We start from the raw sequence: 24,017 nt of genomic DNA, 5'->3' as shown, positions 1-24,017 counted from the left end.
TTATATTTACAGACGGGAAAATCACGAAAGAAATGCGTAACGGATGGGTTTTCCGCGATGACCATTTTACAAGGACATTGATGACATTTTACAAGGACAACTCTGCGGTTAGAAGATTCGCAACGTCCATAACCGGTTTAGAGAGTTAACTATGGTTAGTTAGCAACCATTGTCAACCTTTGGTATTGTTTAACACATGAAATTAAACGTGTGAAACGTCAAAGTGCCAGACTTTCCCTTTGTAATTTGCACTGCGAGTCATCAATGAGAATGATATGCAAAAACTGCAACATAGTCTATGACTAGAATTCTGCATTCGCCTTTTATTCTGTAAAACATCTGGACAAACAGACGCAAACTTTCACCTCAATCCACACAAGTGAAGGTCATTCCATTAGTAAATTAGTTGTCAGTGACACACAGTCAATGCAACATACATTTGAGGTCGAAGCTTATTTGAGGTAACTGTAAATTGTACTCCAAACGTTTCGCGTAATGTTTTAGGCTAAGAAACATCGGCACCATTTCAGTGAGACATCTTAAAGGTGATCTTAAAGGTGGTGAATATGTTCGATAAAAAAAGGGATCTCAGAAGAAATAAGATGAAATAAACAAAAAATAAAAATAAATAAAGGACGCAATCGTATAAACGTGATTAAAAAATAATTATTTCCTTAACTAATAAATGTTGTGATCTGTTAATATTTAAAAGCAATGAAACACAGAATAAACCAATCAAAATATTATAAATAAGTACCATCATAGACTAACCAACACAAGGGGGAATATGTTTTATCTATGGTACCATTGACTATTAAACACAGAAGAAGATCTGTAACATCTATATGAATCAGCTGTCGCCAATTTTTTACTAAAAAAGAATGTAGTTGTGTAAGCTAGTCACAGATTTCGCTAGTTTATAAAACTCTATTTTGTACCTTATTTTTTGTTACTGACATAGTTACTGGGTCACAACAGTTGCTATAGCTCATAATAAATCATTCCATCAGTTTGAATTGGTAAAAACCATCATGTAATCGGCATAAATCAGTAAACAGTCAAAGTAAGTACCTTCTTTTAGAAAATAGATAACCGCTTTTTGATGAAAACATTATACTAGCTTACTTTGGTTTACGATCACGTCGTTATTTAACAGATTAAAAAACAAACAAATTAAAGCTGTAGACCATTTTATTTGGAATAATACTAATAAATCATGGTAAAATTTAAGACAGTACTGTATAGAACAGTTTGTAAGTAATAAACATAACATGGACTGGCCTTGTGTAGTTTAGAATGTAGATGCTTACATAGAAATGTTAAAAAACCCCAATTAGAGCTTCATGAGTGCAATATCCATGTTATAATTTTAGATATAGTATTAGATCATAAGTTGTTGATATAAATACATGTTTCCCCGAATTCTAAATCATATTTGACATATTGACAATACGATGAGAAGCGAGGTCGTCTAGTGGTAGGGTGCGGGACTTCGGTCCCTGAGGTCCCAGGTTCAATCCCGCCAAACCACCAATGGATTTTATTATAGATAAAACATACTCCCCTGATTTTATCTAAGTAAAAAAAGTAAACTGTCACACAGACTTTGTATTTTATATATTGGTAATCCAAAATATCAATAAATCCTTTTTCAGTTAAATTTCATGAAAATAACATAACACTGGTTGCGTTCCGTTTATATTCATGTGCAGTGAATAAATTAACCAACAATAACAAATCTAAAAACATTAATCGTATTTCCGAACATCAGCCTTAGTTTCATCCATACAATGCATTACACAATCCATACATTCAATGTAAGTCTTATCGGTTTGCAATTGTCGGCACTTCTAATTAACTTTGACTACTTCAAGTAGACGTGTAATCCTATTTTAAAACCTGCATCATTTTTGCGTGTTTCATTGATCACATTTCATAGTGCCCTGATGTTGATTAAAATATTATCTTTTGGTGGATTCTTATGTGTTTTGTTATTTTCGTTATATTATTAACATTGGGTAATCAACCGTTAATAGTTATTTGTGTAACTAGTGTGCGAAGTGGCACTTTGCGCTCGCGTTACACATTATACATTTTTCCTACAGTTACTACTGTATAACGCATATACAAAATTAGTCTTTCAAACACTGTACAACAGGCTTTTAGGTTAACTTAAATCCAAGCGTTGAGCGAAATGGGAAACCTTGCACCAGCTTCGTGGATTTTGACGGAAAGATCTTTTTGCCAGCATCTGTTTATTCTTCGGAAAGACAATGTTCTTAGTGCAAACACAGTACAATAATTGTTCAAAGAGTGTGAAGAAGTAGGGTAGCACACATAAAACTGAGATACACAGATGGAAAAGATCAGTGATACACTGAAAAATGTTGAAAGTCGTAGCCAACTAATTTTCAAGCGTACACGTATTTCGTGCCTAATATAAGCCCACTGTTTTGAGTTGTTTGGTTAGAATACTGGAGTGCGGCAAAAAATGAGTAGGCCTAATAAGTGCGGAATAATAAATAAGTAAATGCAGCAATTAGCTATCTTGCGTGCTATAATCACCGCAAGGAAGCCCACTTAGTCAGGTAACTGTAGAAAAATGTATTGTTGTTTGGTTAAAATATGTTTAAAATTTCCTAAATAGCAAGACAATTGTAAACAAACCACCCTCTATGTAAACCGAACGAAACTAGCCTCGAAACTTCCTTCAGCTAATAGATGAGAATGGAAAATGTATAGAGTATTTTAAATAGAGTAATTTAACCACAAAGATACTGGATTTAACTTTAAAGGTTGTATCATTAACCTTTGGCTTAGCTGACGGTAGCTACACATATGTTCTCCCTTTGATTTGCAGAATTCTGGATGAAAAAACAACCAATAAACTTCTTACGATACACTACTACTATTGACATGTTTAACGTTTGATAATTTTAGTAAGACATTTCAATAATTTGATTCTCATGTCTGAACACTCGCTTTCACTTTACACTCTTTGGGCAACTCTCTTTGAGTAAGAGGGATTGAAAATGTGCTCATGACACCAATCAGTAAATACCCCCGCCGCAGCAAACCTGCCGAATAAGCGAATTTCCATTCGTCTGAATTGATTTTCAGTTAAATATATTTTAATAACATTAGGTTTAACGAGTACCTAGGTTTGCTGCTACAAGGAAACTAATAAAGTGTGTTTTTGAGTAAAATATTGATAGCTTAGTACAAAATAAATAAATTTGCCAAGTTTGATCAAAATATATTCATAAACAAGCAAACTACAACATTTGACAATACAGTATTCTCCATAAGAATAACATGGGAATTTTAAACTTACAATTTTTTTAATTTTATCCGTTACTAATAATCGAACAAAAATACTTTTATATACTAAATTATTTGTTTTTTTAAGCTCTTTAAAAAGGTCTAAAGAGAAATTGGGAAATTTTGTGTTTTGAGGGTCAAAAGTGAGAAAAACCAATTTTTACCCCATAAAACCCCCCGTAAAGCCCCGTTCCCATGGTCCGATCGTGCTGGTTCGCGAACTCATTCAAGTTTATCCCGCTTTACACCTTTAAACCAAATTTCATCAAAATCGGACAAAAATTACTCAAGTTATCGCGTTCACGGACGTATATATATATATATATATATATATATATAAGTCTATATATATATATATATATATACATATATAAAAATTTGAACGAATAGTGTTTTTGGCCTCTGGGGACATCAAAATGAAAAAGTAAATCGGTCCCGGGTCTAGGTCTTACCGTGCCACCTACGGTAATAGCTACTTCCCTATAGGGAAATTCGCTAAAAAACGTGGTTTTAATCGAATTCTTGCCCAAAAACCATTCGTCGGTGACAGTATGAGGCAGGCGGTAGAAGATTGTGCAAAACCTCACTTAGAATCGGGGTCAGCACAGCTTTCTGCTAACATTTGCGCCTGCCTCAACTGAGTCTTGGGTCCCACCTGGCCACAAACACACAAGGCGCATGTAGGCTAATCAAATAGTCCACATTATTGGGTGTTATATCTACTTCCGATTCATCCGACCACTGTCTAAATGTACATATATAATTTGTTTTCATGCTTCTTTTCAACCTTCTAGACCTTTGTTTCTATTTTCTACTGATATCATTATACATTGTACCTATTATTGGCGTCTTTGGCATTTTGAGACGTGGATTAATCTTTTAGCTCTTCAGCTTTGACTTTATTAAGCGCTTTGTTTCTATCTTGGGCTTAGTCTTTGTCTTAGTTTTTGTCTAAAGGCTTATCTCCACAGCTATATCTTGAGCTTCTTTTATTTAGAGGAAACATTTGTCTCCAACATATGACAACATTTTCAGCTTCTTTTCTATATTAAGCATAACTCATATCCAGAGCTAAGTCTATACGACATCAGATGTGTCTTGATCTTTGTATGTAACTTGAGGTTCAACCGTATTTGGTGATTTATAAAAAAAAAGATGAACTAATCAAACACTACTATCAATCCAATTACTCATATTGAGATCGCATCTTTGAGAAATCCTTAGTAATTTCTTGATGCTAAGTATTCAATAATGTGCTTGTTATTTGGGTGATTTCAAATACGATTTCCGGGTTTTTCCAATGTCAATTCTTAAGCTCAAAGATAAAATGCATTCGATAAAGCAAATCAAACAGAAATTTTAATAACAAACCTACTATAAAAAAATGTGTCCTTCAACGTTTAAAAAAAAAAAACTTTTTACTCAGATTAAAAAGTAAAAAAAGAAAACAATAGGCCTACTGTATCGAACAAAAACGTAAACCAAATAACTCTGAACACTTCCCTCCACAGTAAAGTTGCATAATAGACCAATATGTCTTTTTGGGTTTTGACAATACATTTCTTTAAACTTGTCAGATGTATTTCCTAGTTCAGAAACATTAGATTTAACGAGTACAGGGTACAGGGAGTAGATGAGCATTCTGCTGTTGGGAATGCCGGACAAAAGCGGACACGGAATATTGGAGACACATAATAAAGAGGGCAAAGGCGGACACTAGGGATTACTGCACCTGACCAGGGGTTGGTCGGGCTCTGCAAATATTTCAAGGCTGGAACATTGCGGACACATGTATCTACGACGGGGAAATTGTGCGAGGGAGGGAGGCCACGAGTATTTTGCAGTTTAAAATCTTTACTATGTTCTATTTAAATAGATAGACTATTCCCATACTATTATATTTGTTCGTACGACGTTTTTAAAAGTGGTTCAAAGGATTTCCAAAATTGAACTCATAGCCCCCGACAAAATGTCAATTATCATGAATATTTTGTAGAACTTTACTGTTGATATTTAGGGTTTCAATGTAGATCGCTCGTCAGTACGGGTCATTACTAAGAGAAATTGGCTTCCTTACTTAATTACAGTTAGTAAAACTGAAGACGATAATGATTTACATATTATAGTCCCCTGTCAAATGTACATATACAGGCTCCCGTGTGCTCCTTAATGAGGCAGGTGTGGGAGTAGTCTTAATCTCTTCGTGTGACCTTGGAGAAATACAATTTCGATGGTGGCACTCTTAAAAATGGTGGGTTTTTGAACGCTGTGGGTAAAAAACAAAATGGCCGCCATCACAAACTTGTTTTCTTACTTATATCAGTAACCGTTAGAGTTATGAAACAATTGTTGATACCAAAATGTAGCTATTTTAAATCTGCACAAAAAAAAAAAGTTGTTACAGTTTTTATGTAGGATTAACCATTCTTTCATAAAACATAATTTTATATTTTTCATCAATAAAATTAATCAGGGTGGATGTAATGTCCCAGGACAGTTAAGTATTTCAAAAAGTAATAAAGGGTGTTTCAGTAAAGCGTGATGGGCTATGCAGATTCAGATTCTATGTGCAAAAATAAGTCGAAAATGTAGTATAACATTGTTTCGATTTCGACTTAGTTAAGCCGAATTCCGCCATTTTGTATTTTTTGAAAATAATTCATAACTCAAAAGCCCTTAGAGATATTTTTATGAAACTTGGTATAAACTTTAAGTCTACAACTATAAACATGCTCCGAAAAAATCTTTGATCAGGCTCATCGAATTTCAAAATGGCGGCCATTAAAATTCTTTATAGTCAAATTCCATGAAAACCAGAATTAAAAACAAAACTTTGAAACACAATATGTAAAGTCCTTTTTATTACAAATCGAACGACACTTTATTTGTGAAAATCGGATAATAAATAAAAAAGTTATGTAACTTTTATTATGTTTTTGTCACTAGTTTCTATGGAATTTAACTTTGTCATTTCAAAATGACTGCCATTTTGATAATTACTATTAATAATAAAAGTTACATAACTTTTTCATTTATTATCCGATTTTCGCAAATAAAGTGTCATTCGATTTGTAATAAAAAGGACTTTAAATAATGTGTTGCAAAATTTTGTTTTATTAGCTGGTTTTCATGGAATTTGACTTTAAACATTTTAAATGGCGGCCATTTTGTTTTTACCCACAGCGTTCAAACGCATCATTTTCAAGATTGCCACCATCGAAATTGTATTTCTCAAAGGTCAAACGAAGAGATTAAGACTACTCCCACACCTGCCTCATCAAGGAGCACACGGGTGTACATTTGACAGTGGACTATTATGCAAACAATAAAAGGTAATATATAATATATATAAAATCCAATGTATGTTTGTTTGTTTGTTTGTTTGTCCTTATGGACTCGGAAACCGCTCAACAGATTGAGTCATGCGAACTAGCTCATCTTGAAAATGAACGAACATTTGACATAAAACCACATTAGGACATACACGTCTGTCGGGCCAGCTAGTTAGGCTAATAAAAATGAGAATAAAAAGAGATTTCAATTATACATTTTTGTTTTAACTTTGATGCTGTATTAAGACATATTATAATTAAATGTATTTTAGTATAAAAGATAAACTTTTTAAATTCTTAACTCGTCACAAAAACCATGCCAATGAGTATCCAGAACGGTTATGTGCAGTTTTCAATAACTATTTTGGATTGTGCTGAAATTTGGTATGATAATAGCTTACGTTCCCGATTAACATATAAACATACTCTTATATCAAAGATCCTTTCGGGCTCCGCCCTAGTGGCTCTGGAAATTTTCACATTCACCTTCAGTATTCTAGTGGGGTTGTATGGTTGTATAGAGTGGTAAAATATTTCAGTTCTAGCACGGAACATGCCACTTGAGGTGGTTATAGTATACAAGGCCCTGAACGTAAAACCTTCCAGACCCCAATTTTTAAGTACCTCGGTCGTCCGTAAATACATCATTAAGATGCCGGCTGTAAAAGGATGCTGGGTCGCCATGAATTGGTTTTAACATCCAAATGCCTGAACCGATTTTAATGAAATTTGGCATACAAGTGCTTGAATACATTATATTTTCCCAACTTGTCAGTGGTCGAGTTTGATCAAGTTGTTTCAAAATGGCGGCCGTTAGTAACTAAAATTATAAACATGTTTCGGTGGTTCGTGTTCTCAACTCCCTACAGAGATCTACTGCAACCTATTCATTTTCCTTGCAATCACAGGTTGTGATATGCCGTCTCTGCATTTCATGGAATAGGCAAAATGCCCCCACCACAGCAAACCTGCATACTAAGTGGGTTTTCATTTGCCTGATTTGATTTTTAATTAAATCTATTTCAATAACATTAGGTTTCATCAGTACCTAGGTTTCTTGCTACAGGGAGAGTAGTTAAGTGAGTTTTTATTAATATATTAATAGCTTAGGTTGAAATAAATAAATTTGCCAAGTTTCATCAAAACATATCCATAAACAAGCAAACTACAATAGTTTATGTAAGAATAACATGGGAATTTTAAATATAAATTTTGTTGAATTCTCTCCTTTACAAAAAATTTCAATATACTAAATTATTTGTTTGTTTAAGCTCTTCAAAATTGTTTAAAGATAAATTATGGAATTTCATGTTTTGAGGGTCAAACATAAAAACCCCAAATGTTTACCCCTTAAATCCCCTCCAAAACCCCGTTCCCATGGTTTGATCACGCCGATTAGGGAACTTGATAGAAGAAACGTCGGTTTACACGCTTGTACCATATTTCATCGAAATCGGATCATCTTTGCTAACAGACACACACATATACGGCGTGTTCAAGAAGAGAAGGGAAAAAGTTTACGAATTGATTCCTTGGGTAAAAAAAAGAATAAACAGAATAACATTTTTTTACAAAATCGCTTCGTTAACCAGATATCCACCATTTTGTATCTTCAATAACATTCCAAATATATTGTTATTGTATTTTGAATAACATTTTCAGTTCATAACATTATTGTATAACATAGTAACATAACATATTAATTCAATAACTTACGGAACACCAGTATTTTATGATTGTTTTAGATTGCATACACTTCTATGCACTCAGGTAGTTTTATACCTTTTATAGTTTGTTCAGTGATCCAGAGACGAAACAACTCAAATATAGAGGCTATGTTTATTTGTTTAACGTCTCCTACAAATTAAACACCACGAGCAATGCTCCGTCTCTTGGTACTATAAATAACAAAACAATATCTCAATTAAATGTGTTTTCACATTCAATAACCAACAACAATAATGGGTATGGTACTTACAATTTGCATACGTATCAATCTGAGCAGTACACATATGGGGAAACTATGAAATTAATTATGTTCCGCTCCAATAATAATAGAGTCAATAATAATGTTAACCAACATATTTCCATCGATCTCTATTATTATATTTCAGTAGATTTTAAGTTTGAAAACAGCAGACCAATTTGTTCGCAAACAAATTATTCGAAATAATTATTTCCCTAAAATTGTTCATATCGTTGTTTTACCTTTTGCTGTGATTAAACTACTATACAATTAATTGTTCATATCGTTGTTATACCTTCTGCTGTAAATCAAATGTGAGTAATTGGTTGCTCCTAGTTATGCATGTATAAAAATAAGATATTTCTGGAACAAATTATAAAATAAGAAACGAAATCTGAAATTGTAATACCGTATCCACCGTTGTAAGCTATTACCAGTCAATCAATCAAATAAATAAGACAGCCTCACTTGAACACAAGTCTAAACGGATTAAAATCTAATTACCTTCGTCAAAGTGAAAACAGTCACTTAGTTTTAAAGTGAAATAGACACTCATTTGGTATTTGTCATCTAATTAGTTTGATTAGATAAACATTGTTAAGCCATACTAAGTTTTCTTTTAAAATTAACATTTACATTTGAACATCTACTTAAAAATATGTGTATGATATACATTATTACTTTTAAGTTCAGCTAAAGTGTACATACATTTAAATAACAATTATAGCTTAAAATTTGCACATCTACTATGATCATTACAGTAAAACAACGAAATAGCTTATTATAAATGTCATTAGGTATGTTGTTAGCTTCTAGGAACGTTGTCACTCGATTCTTAACAGTTTGCTGTAACTGAGTATATAGTGAGTAGGGCCTGGGGTTCTAATTGGTCTAAAGGGATCACTACTCAATCTTATTACATGTACAACCTGAAGCGTTTACTAATTCGTCCATGTAAAGTACTATTTGCGACTAAATTACAGCGTACGTTTCTATAGCACGTTTAGTATTAGCAAAACGAATATATCACCCAACACTCGAAAATTTAAACGACATACAATCTTCTTCCATAATATGTATATGCGGGGAAAGTAAACAAGTAAATTACTATTATGATAATAAGGGTTCCAAAAATACAAATAAGTAGCAGATCTAAAAGAAAAAAAACAAACAAGTTTGGTTAACGCGTTTAGTTGACGCTAAACCTGACAAATCACACCAGTATGCAATTTTAAATATTTCTTATGAATATGGTTGAAATTTGCCAAGAGTGTATTCATGTATTTCAATGCTTTTTAGCGAATTTCCCATATAGGGAATAAGCTATTACCGTAGTACTCATGGTAAGACCTGGACCCGGGACCGATTTTTTTTCATTTTGAGGTTCTTTAGAGGCCAAAAACACCATCCGTTCAAATTCATATATATATATATATATATATATATATATATATATATATATATATATATTTATTTATATTAATAATTGGAAACATTATAACAACATTAAGAAAAGTTTCTTAATTAAAATGAATTTAAAAGGGTACTTAATGTTGTTATAATGTTTCCTATTATTAATATAGTAGTAGCCCTAATCACAACCATACTTATTATATATACATATGTTCGTTAGCGCGATAACGCGAGCAAAAACGATCCGATTTTGATGAAATTTTGTACAAACGTGTAAAGCTACGTTTATTCGAACGAGTTCGCGAACCAGCATGATCGGACCATGGGAACGGGGGTTTATGGGGGGTTTTATGGGGTAAAAATGGGGATTTCCCACTTTTGACTCAAAAAACATAAAATTTTGCTATTTCTTTCCAAACTATTTTGTAGAGCTTAAAAAAAAATTAATTTAGTATACTGAAGCGTTATAATGCACCTAATGTTTACGGAGAAAATTTCCAAAAATTGTAAATTTAAAATTCCCATGTTATTCTTATGGAGAATAAGTAAACTGTTGTAGTTTGCTTGTTTATTAACATTTTTTGCCCAAATTTGGAAAATGTTTTTATTTCTTACTAACTATTAACATTTTACATAAAAAACACTTTTACCCTCCCTGTTGCAACAAACCTAAGTATGTGTTAAACTGATTCTATTTAAATAGGGAATGAATGTGATATTTTTAAGGAGAGATTTTAGTGTAAATCCAATCAGGCAAATGGAAATTCGCTTAGTCTGCAGGTTTGCTGCGGTGGGGGTATTTATAAATGCATTCTCACTCAGCTGTGATGAGTAAAATTTTAAAACATCAGTTTCTAAAAACAACAATGCACAAAAAAGGGTCTTATTGTTTTTCAGTTAGACAATGCTTCACTAATAATACCGTCGAGACTATCGTTATTAATTACATCTTTCAATTGTGCCACAACCACAGGCTATGGCTCATAGGTGATAGCTGTACACATGAAGGGTAATGCACTCTAACGGATTGAAATAACAATGATGGGTTTGTAAATAGAATTAGTATGCACCAGAGCTTATTTGTTATACTATTATTTACACATGGTATAATATTCCATTCCATCTCTAGGGCGTAAAGTGACTCTTTTTGACCCGAGCCCGAGTTTAGGCGAAGCCGAGGGTTTAAAAGACACTTTTTGCCCGTGTGATGAACTATATTCGTCGTCATATTGAAACCATTATCGAAGCAAACTAAGTTAGAACACGGCAAAACTAGCTACGACCGATTAAAACTTGTGGTACATACTTTCGATCCATGTGATTTCTAAAATTTAATATGCCTTCAACGAATCAAATATCACTGTAATATCCAATATCAAATATTACACTATTGTGAAATGACATGTTTTAGTTGCATGTTTACACCTGCGAATATCTATCATTACATTGTTTACTACGGAAAAAGAATGTTTACTATGCGAAAGTAATTTTTACTACCTTTGTTTCGATTTTGCCGACGTAAACAAATATTTGGTATTGTTTTATCAACTGTTTAAATTTTCAACAACTAAAGTAAACATTAACTTTAAATTGAAGGCATAACCTAAAAAAATCCACGATTTTTGTAACGAAGAAAATAACTATTCTTTGTAGTGTAGCGTAAAGTAACGTTCAAAACACGAGTGTAAGTGGGGTGATACATATTCTAGACCATTTAAAGTGCTCGATAAATCTCGCAATTCAAACATGGTCTCAAATGTGTAATGACTCACTTTCTACTCTTGTTAAGAAATATACTAAAACTTTGCTTTACTGTTATTAAATTTAAGTTTCAATCCAACAATTTGTAGTGCATTGAGTTATTGCGAAATTATCATTTCCATACAGGCTCTTAATTTATTAAATATGTATAAAATGTTTTAGTACTATTTAAACTTCCAAAGGCGTGTTAATAAAACTCAAATCTAGATAATCTTCTAAATGTATTTTATAATTTTAAACTCGCAGTTCGAATAATTTTATTTTTTCTAAATTTACTAGTTTTCAAGGCATCCACTTTATTCAATCACGCCATCAATGTGTCTCGGGGAGTTATTTTCTAGCGCCTGTATGATACAAAAGATGAATGACATGTTCGAACACAGTGATGTAACAAACACGGCCTATCAGTGATTGCAGGCGCTCGGTTAAACTGAAACATTGACTACACACCAGCAAACTTTGCCGTGGTGATCTTCCAAGAATTTCTACCGGGTTATTTAAATCCCGCAATCGTAAACCTATTGGCGCATGCAACTTTAAAGTTCTGTTAACGGGAAATTCGCTACAAAGTTTAGAATTGGGGGTAACCCATCTTTTTTATTAAAAATAGAAATGTTAATAAACCACGTATGAAAATAAAAGCTTTTACGACAATGTTACAACAAATTGACGAAGATTTAGTTATGTGTCACTAATTTGAGATTTTACCACTAAAATCTATGAAAAAAGTTTGATTGACCTCAATTTAGTGGTCAATTGACATCTTGAACATCTTGATTACTAAGACATCTTGAAGTGATGTCTGTGTGTGTGTGTGCGTGTGAATGTGTACAGAGCTGCAGACCACACCTGTCGTCCGATTTTGATGAAATTTGGTACGTAGGTATTAATCCATTATATCTCCAGGTATTTTTTCATTTTTGTTGAAATTAAAATTTTTAATGGTGATTTCCTATAAAAAACCCACAAAATAACTTAAAAATTTGATTTTCTCTCAAACGGCCCAACGATTTTGATACAAATTTAGTATGTAATAGTCCTTTAAATTCTTAACATAATGGTACAATATCCATTTCCGTAAAAATTACGGTTCTAAAGTTATTGTAACTTATGTTATTTTCCCATAAAAACTCTATAAAAAGGAAAAAAATGGCTTTTAGAAAAAAGGTGGGTTTTGATTAAAATTAGTATGTTATGGTCAATAAAATTTTAAACAAAATGGTACAGATCCCATTTCCGTAAAAAGTACGGTTCAAAAGTTATTGTAACTTATGCTATTTCCTATGAAACCCCTATAAAATAACAAAATATCGGATTTTAGGAAAAAAGCCAGTTTTGATTAAAACTAGTGACATTAGTTTTAATTGTGTTATGGTCCTTATAATTCAAAACAAAAATAGTACAACTCCCCATTGCTGTAACAATTAATGTTCAAAAGTTATTGCAACTTTTGTGATTTTTCCTTATAGAATATCATAGTTACTCCCACCGCTTACCTATGATAAAGGTTGTTAACAAGCTTATGGGAGAAAGTATGTGTCAGTTTGTTGATACCGTTTATTAAGATTTGGATTCAAAATTCTTAGACTGGATAGTTGCTACTTCTATAATTTGAAAAGTAACTGTAATTAAATTCACCCTGACCCATTCTAAGCAGACGTAAGACCTCACGGTAGGTATTCGAGTTGTATATTTGAGTTCAAAAGTGTTACAATGTGCACTCATAGACATCTGAAGTACGGGTCGACACGACCTTTTCTTCCAGGCTTAACATAAGCCCTAGCAATGACGTGTGTCCTCACAGTAGTACAGTGCAGTAATTACTAAACTGTGGCAACACTAAAGCAGTATAATTAATTTTCCACTTTGAGCCTCTTGTTAAGGCCCCGTCACAGCTTACTGTTGCAAACACAATGGTTATGCAGTATGCAGTGTGTCCGTACAGACACGGGGGTGAGCTGGTCTAGTGTTAGTGTGGGATGTCTTTTTCTGAGGTCCTGGATTCAATCTTGTTAACTCACCAATGGATTTTAATTTTAAGTGATTATGCCGCAACCCCTAGATCTAGCCTGAATTGGAAAAGTGGAGACAATCCCAACAGCCTGGCGCAATATACAAAAATGTGGGACTATTTGGTGAATAGTTCATATTAAAGGATTTTATGGAGCTAAAAAGCAAACGAAAACAATCCCCCTTTTAGTTATGGCACAAATAATATAGCGAGTTACTTGCTCATAGCAATATTCTATTTACTTTTTGAAATGCTATTTTAACCCTTAATTTAGTGAGCGAGTTGGTCTAGTAACTCTGGACTTCGGTCCCCGAGGTCCAGGGTTCACATCCCACCATTCACCAAAGGATGTTATCGAAATGCTAATGCAGCGACTCTCCCTAGACTTTGCCTGAAGTAATATAGAAAAACAATCCATTCTAGAACCTAGAAAAAAATCAACACTAACTCTAATCATGGACTCCAATGGACTAAACTTTTCCATTTATCCGTTACAGCACCTTCTGCCACTCAATGGTTCATACTAAAAAACAAACAGGCAGAGGAGTTAAGGTGATAAACTTTGTAGTGGCCACACACCAACACGGCGGCTTTGTATTGGAAGCTATTATATATGTAATAAGTTTGTAATATTTTCACAGAATTTAAATGAAGAGTGCTCCAAGACTACGAAATGCCTAAGTCGTTCTCCCCCTCCTCGCCCCCGCCTTACGACCTACACAACTTCGACAAGACAGCGAGCACGTGAGTAAAATTACATTCCTTTGTTGAAACTCGCATAGTTTAACTAATGCAATATGGGAAACTAACTAAAGTAACGAACAGTCTTCAACCTTGAGTCGAGCTTTAAATAGTGCCTGCGAAAATGAATACGTGGAATATTAGACACTACAATGTATCACTATCACGAATACTGTTGTGTCAAACATGTTTTGCTTTCTCCGCGGCTGTACATAGTATATGGAGAAAGCATTGTTTTCGTTAAAATTCGAGTTTGAGTTTTGAGTGAATTATCCGTTTTAGGTCCCCCTGAACAAAGAAAAATGTTTTCGAAATAATGTCTGCCTCTCTCTCTTTGTGTCTGTATGTGTGGATGTGTACAGAGCAACAGACACCTGTAGTCCAATTTTGATGAACATTGGTATTTATGTAATAATCTATGGTATCTTTAGACCCTTAAATTTTTAACGGTGATTTTCCCAAAAAACCTATAAAAATTACAAAAAAACTATTTTCTAAAAAATGGCTTGAACGATTTTATAGAAATTTACTATGTTATAGTCCTTTAAATTTTTAACGGAATTCCCATGCTGTAAAAATTAGGGTTCAAAAGTTATGGTAACTTATGTTATTTTCCCGTAAAACCCCACATAATACGGAAAAGCCAGTTCTGATTAATATTAGTCTGTTATGGTTCTTATAATTCTAAACAAAATAGTGCAACCCTTCATTGCTGTAAAATTACGGTTCAAAAGCTATTGCAACTTAATTTCCTTCATAAAATATCATACTTACTGCCAGCCTCTTGACGTTTTCAGGTTTCTTGGTTTTGTTGTTAAAAGTGGAGATGGTAAAAGGCCTGATTGAGTTGGCAGTTTATGTGCCGTTTTGCAGTTTGTTTTGTGATATTCAGTAAAAGATAATCTTTTGATTAATCGACGATAACCTAAATTCCACCACGAAAACCAAAGCCACTCGTTTCGTTCAGGGGTGGTGACCACCCCTGGCTTAAGTCTGGGACTTATTTGCTAAGCCAATTAACCGTGAACATTTTCCTTTCTTCTCACCCAGGGTTCTTTCTTCTAATCTCGAATGCCCAGTTGCACCGATGGTCCTTTTAGGGTGATGCCCAGTTGCACCGGCGGTCAAAGATCCCTGACGCCCTCCCCTCCCAATGAAATGTTGTTAAACGTAGTTAGTACGGTAAACGGGTAGGTTAGCTTAGGTTTACAAACAATTCAATTCAGTACAAATATTTCAAAACAAAGAGATAAACGTTTTATGGCAAAATTATATGATAGAGTGTGTTGATATCAGTCTATGTGTTTGTAATGTTTGTTTGTTACTCTTTACCCCGTAGCAAAGAAAGGGTTAGCTGCTTTATAGTTCCCTATATATGGTAAATATTTAGCGCTGACTATATAATATTGAACGTAAAAAAGGGGATAGGTTTATATAAGCGTTCGAAGCGTGGGGAGGGAGCATCCAAGCGTGACAGATTGTTGCCCGCCGGTGCAACTAGGCACTCTTGGGAGGGAGGACTTTGTCGACCCTTGCGAATTCCTTTGACCATCGATGCAACTGGGCATCAGCCATCTAATGTCCCCTCTCTTCTGGCGCTCTTGCTTTCCCTCGTAGTCCTACCCAACTCCGTGTCTTCCAAAATCTTAATCCTTTCTTCAATGAGCAGGTCGATGAGTGGTATGGCTACGGTCAAATCCCTAATCGTGTCACGCAATAATGTGTTGTATGATTCCCCAACTTTAAACAAAGCACTTCTTTGCACACTCAAAAGTTTCCTTTTCAATCTTATCTTCCTAGAATCCTTATCCCAGAACTCGCATCTCTACAGCAGTGATGGCTCAACACTCTTTTATGAAGCGTCATCAAATGCTTCCCAGTGATGCCTTTATTGGCTCTGGCCTGTCTTGCTAATTTCGCGAAGACTCCTTTCATTTTGTTTGCACATTTCCTTCAAATCTTTTTCAAAAGTCATTCCTTTACCTACAGTCAATCCTTGATCAAGCCTGGCGACATATCAAGATCCCTGTGAAACATAACAATGGCGTTTTCCAGAAATGATGGGGCCCGCCCATACTACCTTCCGATATCATCAACTATTCTTTTCGGAGCTGAAAACATATTTAAATTAATACCAATAACTTCTTATAATTATTCTTTAGCACCTATCATAAATGAATAATCATACACAGAAGAATGCACGTGCCATACCTTATAACAAATGAAATTGGATAATAAACAATTATTGTTCCTTCGATATTGATACCATGTGCTCATTAAAAATAATATCCTGTTATTTAGTTTCAGTATAACAAATATCTTAAAAATCACAACAAATGGTGTAACTTTTGTACCGAAAGTCGACTAAATTAACTATCACAAAATTCATGTTGGCCTATTAAATATATAGATATAGATATTAATAAATCATTCAACATGATGCAACTTAAAAAAAAAAACATACAAAATAATTTCTTTTAAAATGAGTGAGCAAAAAAATATTTTCTTGAGACATGAAGAAGAGTCGATATAAGAAAAAAACAACAAACTGAAGTAAATAATATATTCCAAGTCTTGCATTCAAGTAGACATGGCCCTAGGCTGATCTTTGATCTTACTTAACGTTTTAATATGACATGCCTCTGCTGTCTTTACCAAATACAGTAACATCGTCTTTGGGAAGGAAGAATATTTTACTATGTTAATCCTGCCTACGCTATAAAGATTCAGTTTAAATAGATTGGAAGTATTGTTTTAAAACTGCTAGCATAACTTGTCCCTGTTACTCTTTTGTTCAAGTTTTCAATGAGAGGTCGCTATAACAAGGCTTAAAGGAGTTTATATTATTAAAACCTCATGGAAGCCCAAAATAAATAATTTATAAATAAAAAACTTATTTCGGTCTTAATCTGATATAAATGCTTGAAATAGATTTAACATTCACACTCATTAAAAACTAAAAAGTAGAAAATAATTTATAAATAAAAACTTTTTTTAAAAACAAAACGTTTATAAACGCACTAATAAGTAGAAAATAATCTACTAATATGTGGAGAGTATAAATACTTGTAAGATTTAAAACAAAAAACGTGGGGTGCATGCAATAGATAATTTACAATTACCTTCACCTATTGAACTAATGTATTATTATCAATTGCATGCACTCCACGTTTTTTTGTTTTAAATCTTACAAGTATTTATACTCTCCACATATTAGTAGATTATTTTCTACTTTTTAGTGCGTTTAAAAACGTTTTGTTTAAAAAAAGTTATTATTCATACATTATTTTCTACTTTTTAGTTTTTAATGAGTGTGAATGTTAAATCTATTTCAAGCATTTATATCAGATTAAGACCGAGGCATGTGGGAAATCTAAGGTTTACTGTATTTGATTTTCTTTTTATATAATTTTGTATTAGATTGAATGTATGGCCTACCTACTAACTATAAATATATCAATCTATTTAATTTATTGTTTACTTTAAAGAATCTATCTATCTATATATCTATCTATCTATCTATACTATTATAAAGAAGAGGTGGTGTCTGTGTCTGTGTGTTTGTATGAGATAAACTCAAAAACTACTGAACTGATTGGGCTAAAATTGCACACACATGAAGCTACAGTTCCGAGGATACATATAGAACTATTCCCATTTCGAAATTGACCTAGGGCTCTGCCCCGTGGGCTTTCAAAAATTTGAGGTGAGAGATTTAAAAGTAAATATTGATTGAGTGTATCCATGGTAGAGAGGGTAAGTATTATAAATTTAAAATAATGATGTCACTAGCCCGAATGTAAACATTATTTAGCATTACTTAAATGGAGCTGTCAAACCAAATGTTGATGTAATTTCATTAGTATAGGATTCTTTCAGTTTCTTCATTTGTTAATGTTTATTATCTGTTATACTGAGTCTGTTCTAATATTTGTGAAATGCTGTAATACTATTTTACAGGGAATAATTCATTGTAAAAGAAATCATTAATGGATATAGGAAATAATTAAGATTCTATAATTGCCGTATCAACCTAGACCCTTATTCTGAGTTTTATGTGGTTAATTTCTTTGTAATTATATTTGTGTAAACAGTAATATAGTTCCCCTGCCACAGCAAACCTATAGACTGAGTGAATTTCCATATGCCTGCTTATAATTTCATTTGTTAGAATATTACCTTATATACAGGTTTGGAACTATTGTGATTTATTTTCGTTCACAGTGCAAACCAATAAACACGTTCTTTTATTATACCTTAAAATCTATCATTTGTTTAGTATCGTAGGTATCCTAAATAAGTACAGTTAAATTTTGTTTCTAAATTAAATGGTAGGACTGAAACCATTTGGTATTTTCAAAGAACCAACATTGTCTCTTTCGCATACTGACCCCGTTGCAAGACACGGGTATAGCTGCTAGCAAATACGAATAGTAGCGCTGGTTGCAGTAACGCCAGCCAAATAATAACAAGCGACCGGCGCTACTAATTGTGACCAACGGGATTTATTTATTTAGCATCTGATATAAATTAGAGTTAATTATTTACTAACATAAAGTCTTCTTTCCACATCAATTACAATTCCATAATACCCCCGCCGCAGCAAACCTGCAGTCTAAGAAGATTTACATTTGTGTCACTTTATTTTCAATAAAATCTAATTCAATAACATTAGGTTAAACGAGTACCTAGGTTTGCTGCTACAGGGAGGGTAACGAAGTGTGATTTTTAGGAAAATATTATTAACTAAGTATAAAATAAATAATTTTGCTAAGTTTGATAAAATATATCCATAAACAAGCAATATTACAACAGTTTACTTATCCTACCAATATTAAAAGTAAGAAAGTTTTGATGTATGGATGTATGGATGGATGTATGTCTGTATGGATGGATGGATGGATGGATAGATGGATGGATGGATGCATGAATGGATGTTTGTGACAAGTAAACGTGAAAAATACTAAACCATCAAGGTTGAAAATTGGTATGATGATAGCTGACATTCCCGACTAACGTATAGACATATTCTTACCTCAAAAATCCTTTCGGGCTCCACCCCAGTGGCTCTGGAGTTTCTCATGTTAACCTTATGAGTATTTATATTTAAAGGAATTAAAGAATGTTGGCAGCCATTTCATCAGCACAAGTTGGTTCCGTGATATTAAATAGCATTAGAAAATTATAAGGTTTACCAACAGTGTGCAGCACTATTATATTATCGTAAATATTGTATTCGATTTACTACACCCTATATGTAAAGGTAAGTTTTATTTTAGCCTTTTCTCTATGAATCGTATTTTGGCGGCAATTTTGTGGCATTAAATGGGATCAAATCAAATTTTAAGTTGCAGATTTAGTTTCCCCACCCTTGTAAACCTTAAAAACGATATACTACACCCTATATCTAGCAATAATGTTTTTAACTATTTTTTTTTTAGCAATTATTATTCTAATTTAAATACCCTAATATCAAGTACTTCCCCAAGTCAGATTTCGGTAGACTTTTTTGTGTTGTGTGGAGGTATAAATGTATTGAAATCCGTTGAAAAACCTTTTCAAACAATTTTGTCGAACTTCCACAACTCAATGACTGGACTAGTAACCAATATTTTCCAGTAGGAAGACATGAGATGCCTATAACTCGCCGATCGCTTCCTAAGAAGTTATTTAATTAGGTGGTCCAGCCGTAAATTGATAGTTTTACTCGCCAAAAAACAGTTTTTATAAAAAATTATCTTTGAAAAATGTAGAGGGTGTGTATCATACGTTTCGCATCAGAAACAAATTTTGAACCCTAGTAAAATGCGCAATTTCGCACGATCTTCTCGTAACTAATTATTGTAGTAGGAAAATGCAATAGTAAGCGATTAAAGTTGTTGGACGAGTCATAGGAAGGTTTTAAAACTGTTTTCACAGTGCCCAAAAAGTAGTTGATGTTAACATTAAGTTATTGACTGGGACGGGTGGCGTCGTCCTGTAATCCAGCTACTAGGACGTCACGAATTGTGGATATTTATTGGTATGCACTCTGGATGCGATACTCCCTGGTGTGGGTTAACGTCCGCACTAGTGAGTACTACGACTATCCTGATAATTAGACCAATTCGTCAGTTACAAGGAAAAATGTGGTTCGGATTCCACTTAAAACTGTAGGTACCTTAGTTGCCATTAGCTGTATGGGCGATTAATTCACATCTGTGTCTAAGGAATGTCGGCCTTAGTCACCAACAAGACTACAAGATCACGCCACCCATCCTACACTCATCCTTCAATCATACTTGGATTAAAATACGCACATAGTGGCGTCTACAATTTTGAATAATTGATGCTAACAATAGGTGTACTTTATTTTCTATCAGCTTACTCATTAGTGATTATCGTATTTGTATAATTACTTTTGAGGAATTGTGGCATCGATGTAAAGACTAAATGTTTTTAATACATGAATGAAAGTTCTGAATATAGAATTTCCCGGATGACGTGGTTTACAAACTGTAAACAAAGGTTTTTGTCCCTTAGTAACGGTAACTAAGTTATAACAGACGACTAGCTAGACGCAAAGCTCTACCGAGTTGATAATTTACTTGAAAATTTACGTATCAATGCCCATTGTGCACAAAGCAAGAAAGTCGTGAGTTTATTTTTTTACAACAAAATGTTCACAAATCAATTGATTGTAAATTTCAAAACTAACACATGATGACAATTTAAAAACAAACAAACAAAAACTCCTTCCCAATGGAAATAAAACACAAAATATATTGTTAATTTATTTTATGAGGATAGTTTTCCCGGAGACAAGAGTTTATTTAATCGGGGAAATTAATATATCTAGTATTAGGTTTGGATTCATACTGATAATTTAAACATAACATGCAAAAACAAAAACAACAAAACACTATACAAACTTTATACTAGGAATTGAAAAATGAAGTATGTTTGAATCCTTTACAACCATTTTTTTAAAGAGATTATAAGCTTTTTTAGATTGAATCGTCAATCTTTAAATACCTCACACATTTAGCCACTTTTTTGTAAGGTGACCAAAAAGGTTATAAAATTTGCTCAAATAATAGTATTATTACGAAACACTCAATAACATCTTATATAATGATTGGGGTCAATTTACATGGTGTTAGAAAACAAAATTTCCCTTTTGTTATTTATATGTAAACATCAGTCACTAAACAATTAACACTATTATGATATATAGTTTTGTAGAACAAAGAAGTTGCTGTACGCTTTAACTGGTTTACATTGTGATCTAGACAATACCGACATACGATTTATATAGACATAGTGACTAACAAAAGGAGCACGAAAATTAAATAGAATATACTTTGCAATGGTATAATTTTAGCAATCTCTTAATACTTTGCCTAAGTAATTGCAGCAGAAAATTAAAATTATGCCTTAGGGTAGTTGAAGGATAAGATTAAAATACCCTAGATTAACTAATTGTGATATGAGATTTGTATTGTGCTCTAGGGTAATTAATTACAGTAATTCATTTATATTGTACACGAGAATTGTTGCGGGATAGGGTGTATATCATGCATTAGCATGATAGAACATCCAGCGTTTGTAATGATAAACAGTATCAACGATATAATTATACTCTGAAGGTCAGCAAAAATTCAATTATGTCTCTGTACAACTGGGATGATAAATTAAAACCTAAAAAATGTTTTGAAATTCAACAAGATTTAGATTGTTATAAACTGCTTTGAATTAATATATGGAATATGCATGAAAAATAAAACTATGCGCTTGAGATTTGAGCTTTCCACTTTAACATTCTCAGATTCGCTTTTTTGTACAATAAATTAGCTAGTTAGATAAATGCGCTGCAAACTCATAAAACTTGTTTCCCATACGAATGAATTGATGTATATACTTTTTTATTATATTACTTAAATTATACTTGAAACAGTATCAGAGAATCAATTGTAATTGTACACACTCCTAGCACCAAATGATGTATCTAGGTACTATAAAAATCTTATAATATTAATCTAGAGTGAATTTTTTTCAGAATACATCTCACAACAAATGAAACCACGCAAAGCAAAGATAAACTTAGGGAGAAGAATGCCGAAAGAGAAGGATCTCTAAGAACATCGTGAGTATATGTTTTATTAAAAAAACCGATAAAATTACTTGTAAAACTGATCTCCTACACATAAGTTCTGGATAACATTTATTGATAGTTCAACAGATATAATCAATGGGAACTAACTGATCTGATTATAGTGAATTTATATCAGAGGTTATTTTATTGAAATACAAATTTCCAAGGCCTCTTGAAGTTTGTAGTTATTTGTGTGATTATTCTATTGCTTTATGCTAATTAAGTGTAATTACATTTCTTTATTCATTGGCTGAACAATTGCAAACAATAGTGTAAATCATGGGATACATATATGATAGCAGCGTATTCTTAATAGTGCGATGTATTGAATTGATGCTGAAAGTATTTCGAAACACTTTTTAACAGCCCTGGGCCCAGCTATTCTTGATCACATGGGGTTAACCTATAATGTAGTTTTTTCCGAAGTTCTTTGGTCAGTAACAAACACTGAGCTAGAAATATAACTGGAGGTAACACTGAGTGAGAGAATTGCATGACGTCAAGCCGCCATGTTGCCGTGGGGATAACATCTTTAAATTTGATGTTTTTTAGCAAAGCTCTTTTACTACACTCCTGCCTTTGTTTTACAATACTCCTGAACGGCTGAAGCGATTCGCACGAAATTTAGCAAAGTCATAACTGTTGATGACGAAGTAAAAGTAGGATTTTCACATGTTTTCCAACAACGTTATTTTGTTTTTTTATGACAAAGTTAACATAAAATTGACCCACGTGTCTATTTGCTAACAGGGACTATGGGGCGTTGATGCATATGATCAAAAGCTGCCTGGGCTCTGGGTTGTTGGCTTCCCCGTATGCGATCAGCAACATCGGCCTCGTTGTTGGGACCCTCGGTACATTGTTCTGTGGGATTCTCTCTGCCCATTGCCTGCATATTGTGGTCAGTCAAAAACTAAAGAGGTAGCCTAGATTCAAAGGGTACCAGAATGTGTTTCCTAAGACACCCTAAACGTTCCTGAGGAAAATCTTGAGATTCAGTTAGAAAGTTCCAGTTAAAAGTTAGCATCACGCTTACGTGAATATCGGTAGTGAAATAGCCAAGTTTTCAATTATTTTAGTAATTTTTGTGTCTTGTAAGCTAAAACACTGTTGTTTATAAAGTCTCAAGAGGAACAATAAACAGTAGTTTAAAAACAATCTGGGTAGATGAGTAGTTTACTGATCACCTTCAATTCTAAAGACCGCTGGTTTGATTCCAAGTGAGATCGTCACCAGACTCAGATGACTTTAATCGTTGGGCCATCAATTATACTTTCTAGTTTGACGTTAGATAGCATAAGAACAGGGTATGGACCGTTCCCTAACAAAAATTGTTAA

The 24,017-nt window shown here is 33.3% G+C and overlaps 1 protein-coding gene across 3 annotated transcripts in view; it reads left to right on the top strand.

Moving 5' to 3' along the window:
* Positions 1-24,017, top strand: part of LOC128988815 (proton-coupled amino acid transporter-like protein pathetic) — a 52,954-nt gene that overhangs the window by 14,118 nt on the left and 14,819 nt on the right. For 2 of the 3 annotated variants that reach the window (XM_054410479.1, XM_054410480.1), the window contains exons 2-3: positions 14,446-14,548; positions 22,584-22,670. In XM_054410479.1, the coding sequence (XP_054266454.1) occupies positions 14,478-14,548; positions 22,584-22,670 (158 nt within the window). In that variant the 5' untranslated portion in view covers positions 14,446-14,477. Of the gene's footprint in view, positions 1-14,445; positions 14,549-22,583; positions 22,671-23,429; positions 23,581-24,017 lie in introns of all 3 variants that reach the window. The other variant, XM_054410481.1, reaches the window with a different exon arrangement.

The sequence above is a fragment of the Macrosteles quadrilineatus genome, unplaced genomic scaffold (assembly GCF_028750875.1).
Source record: "Macrosteles quadrilineatus isolate MER2022 unplaced genomic scaffold, UCM_ALF_1.0 Scaffold_3__2_contigs__length_128488019, whole genome shotgun sequence".
NCBI classification, from domain to species: domain Eukaryota; kingdom Metazoa; phylum Arthropoda; class Insecta; order Hemiptera; family Cicadellidae; genus Macrosteles; species Macrosteles quadrilineatus.
Note: the sequence above shows the minus strand (reverse complement) of the source record. Positions and strands in the feature narration are given on the sequence as shown.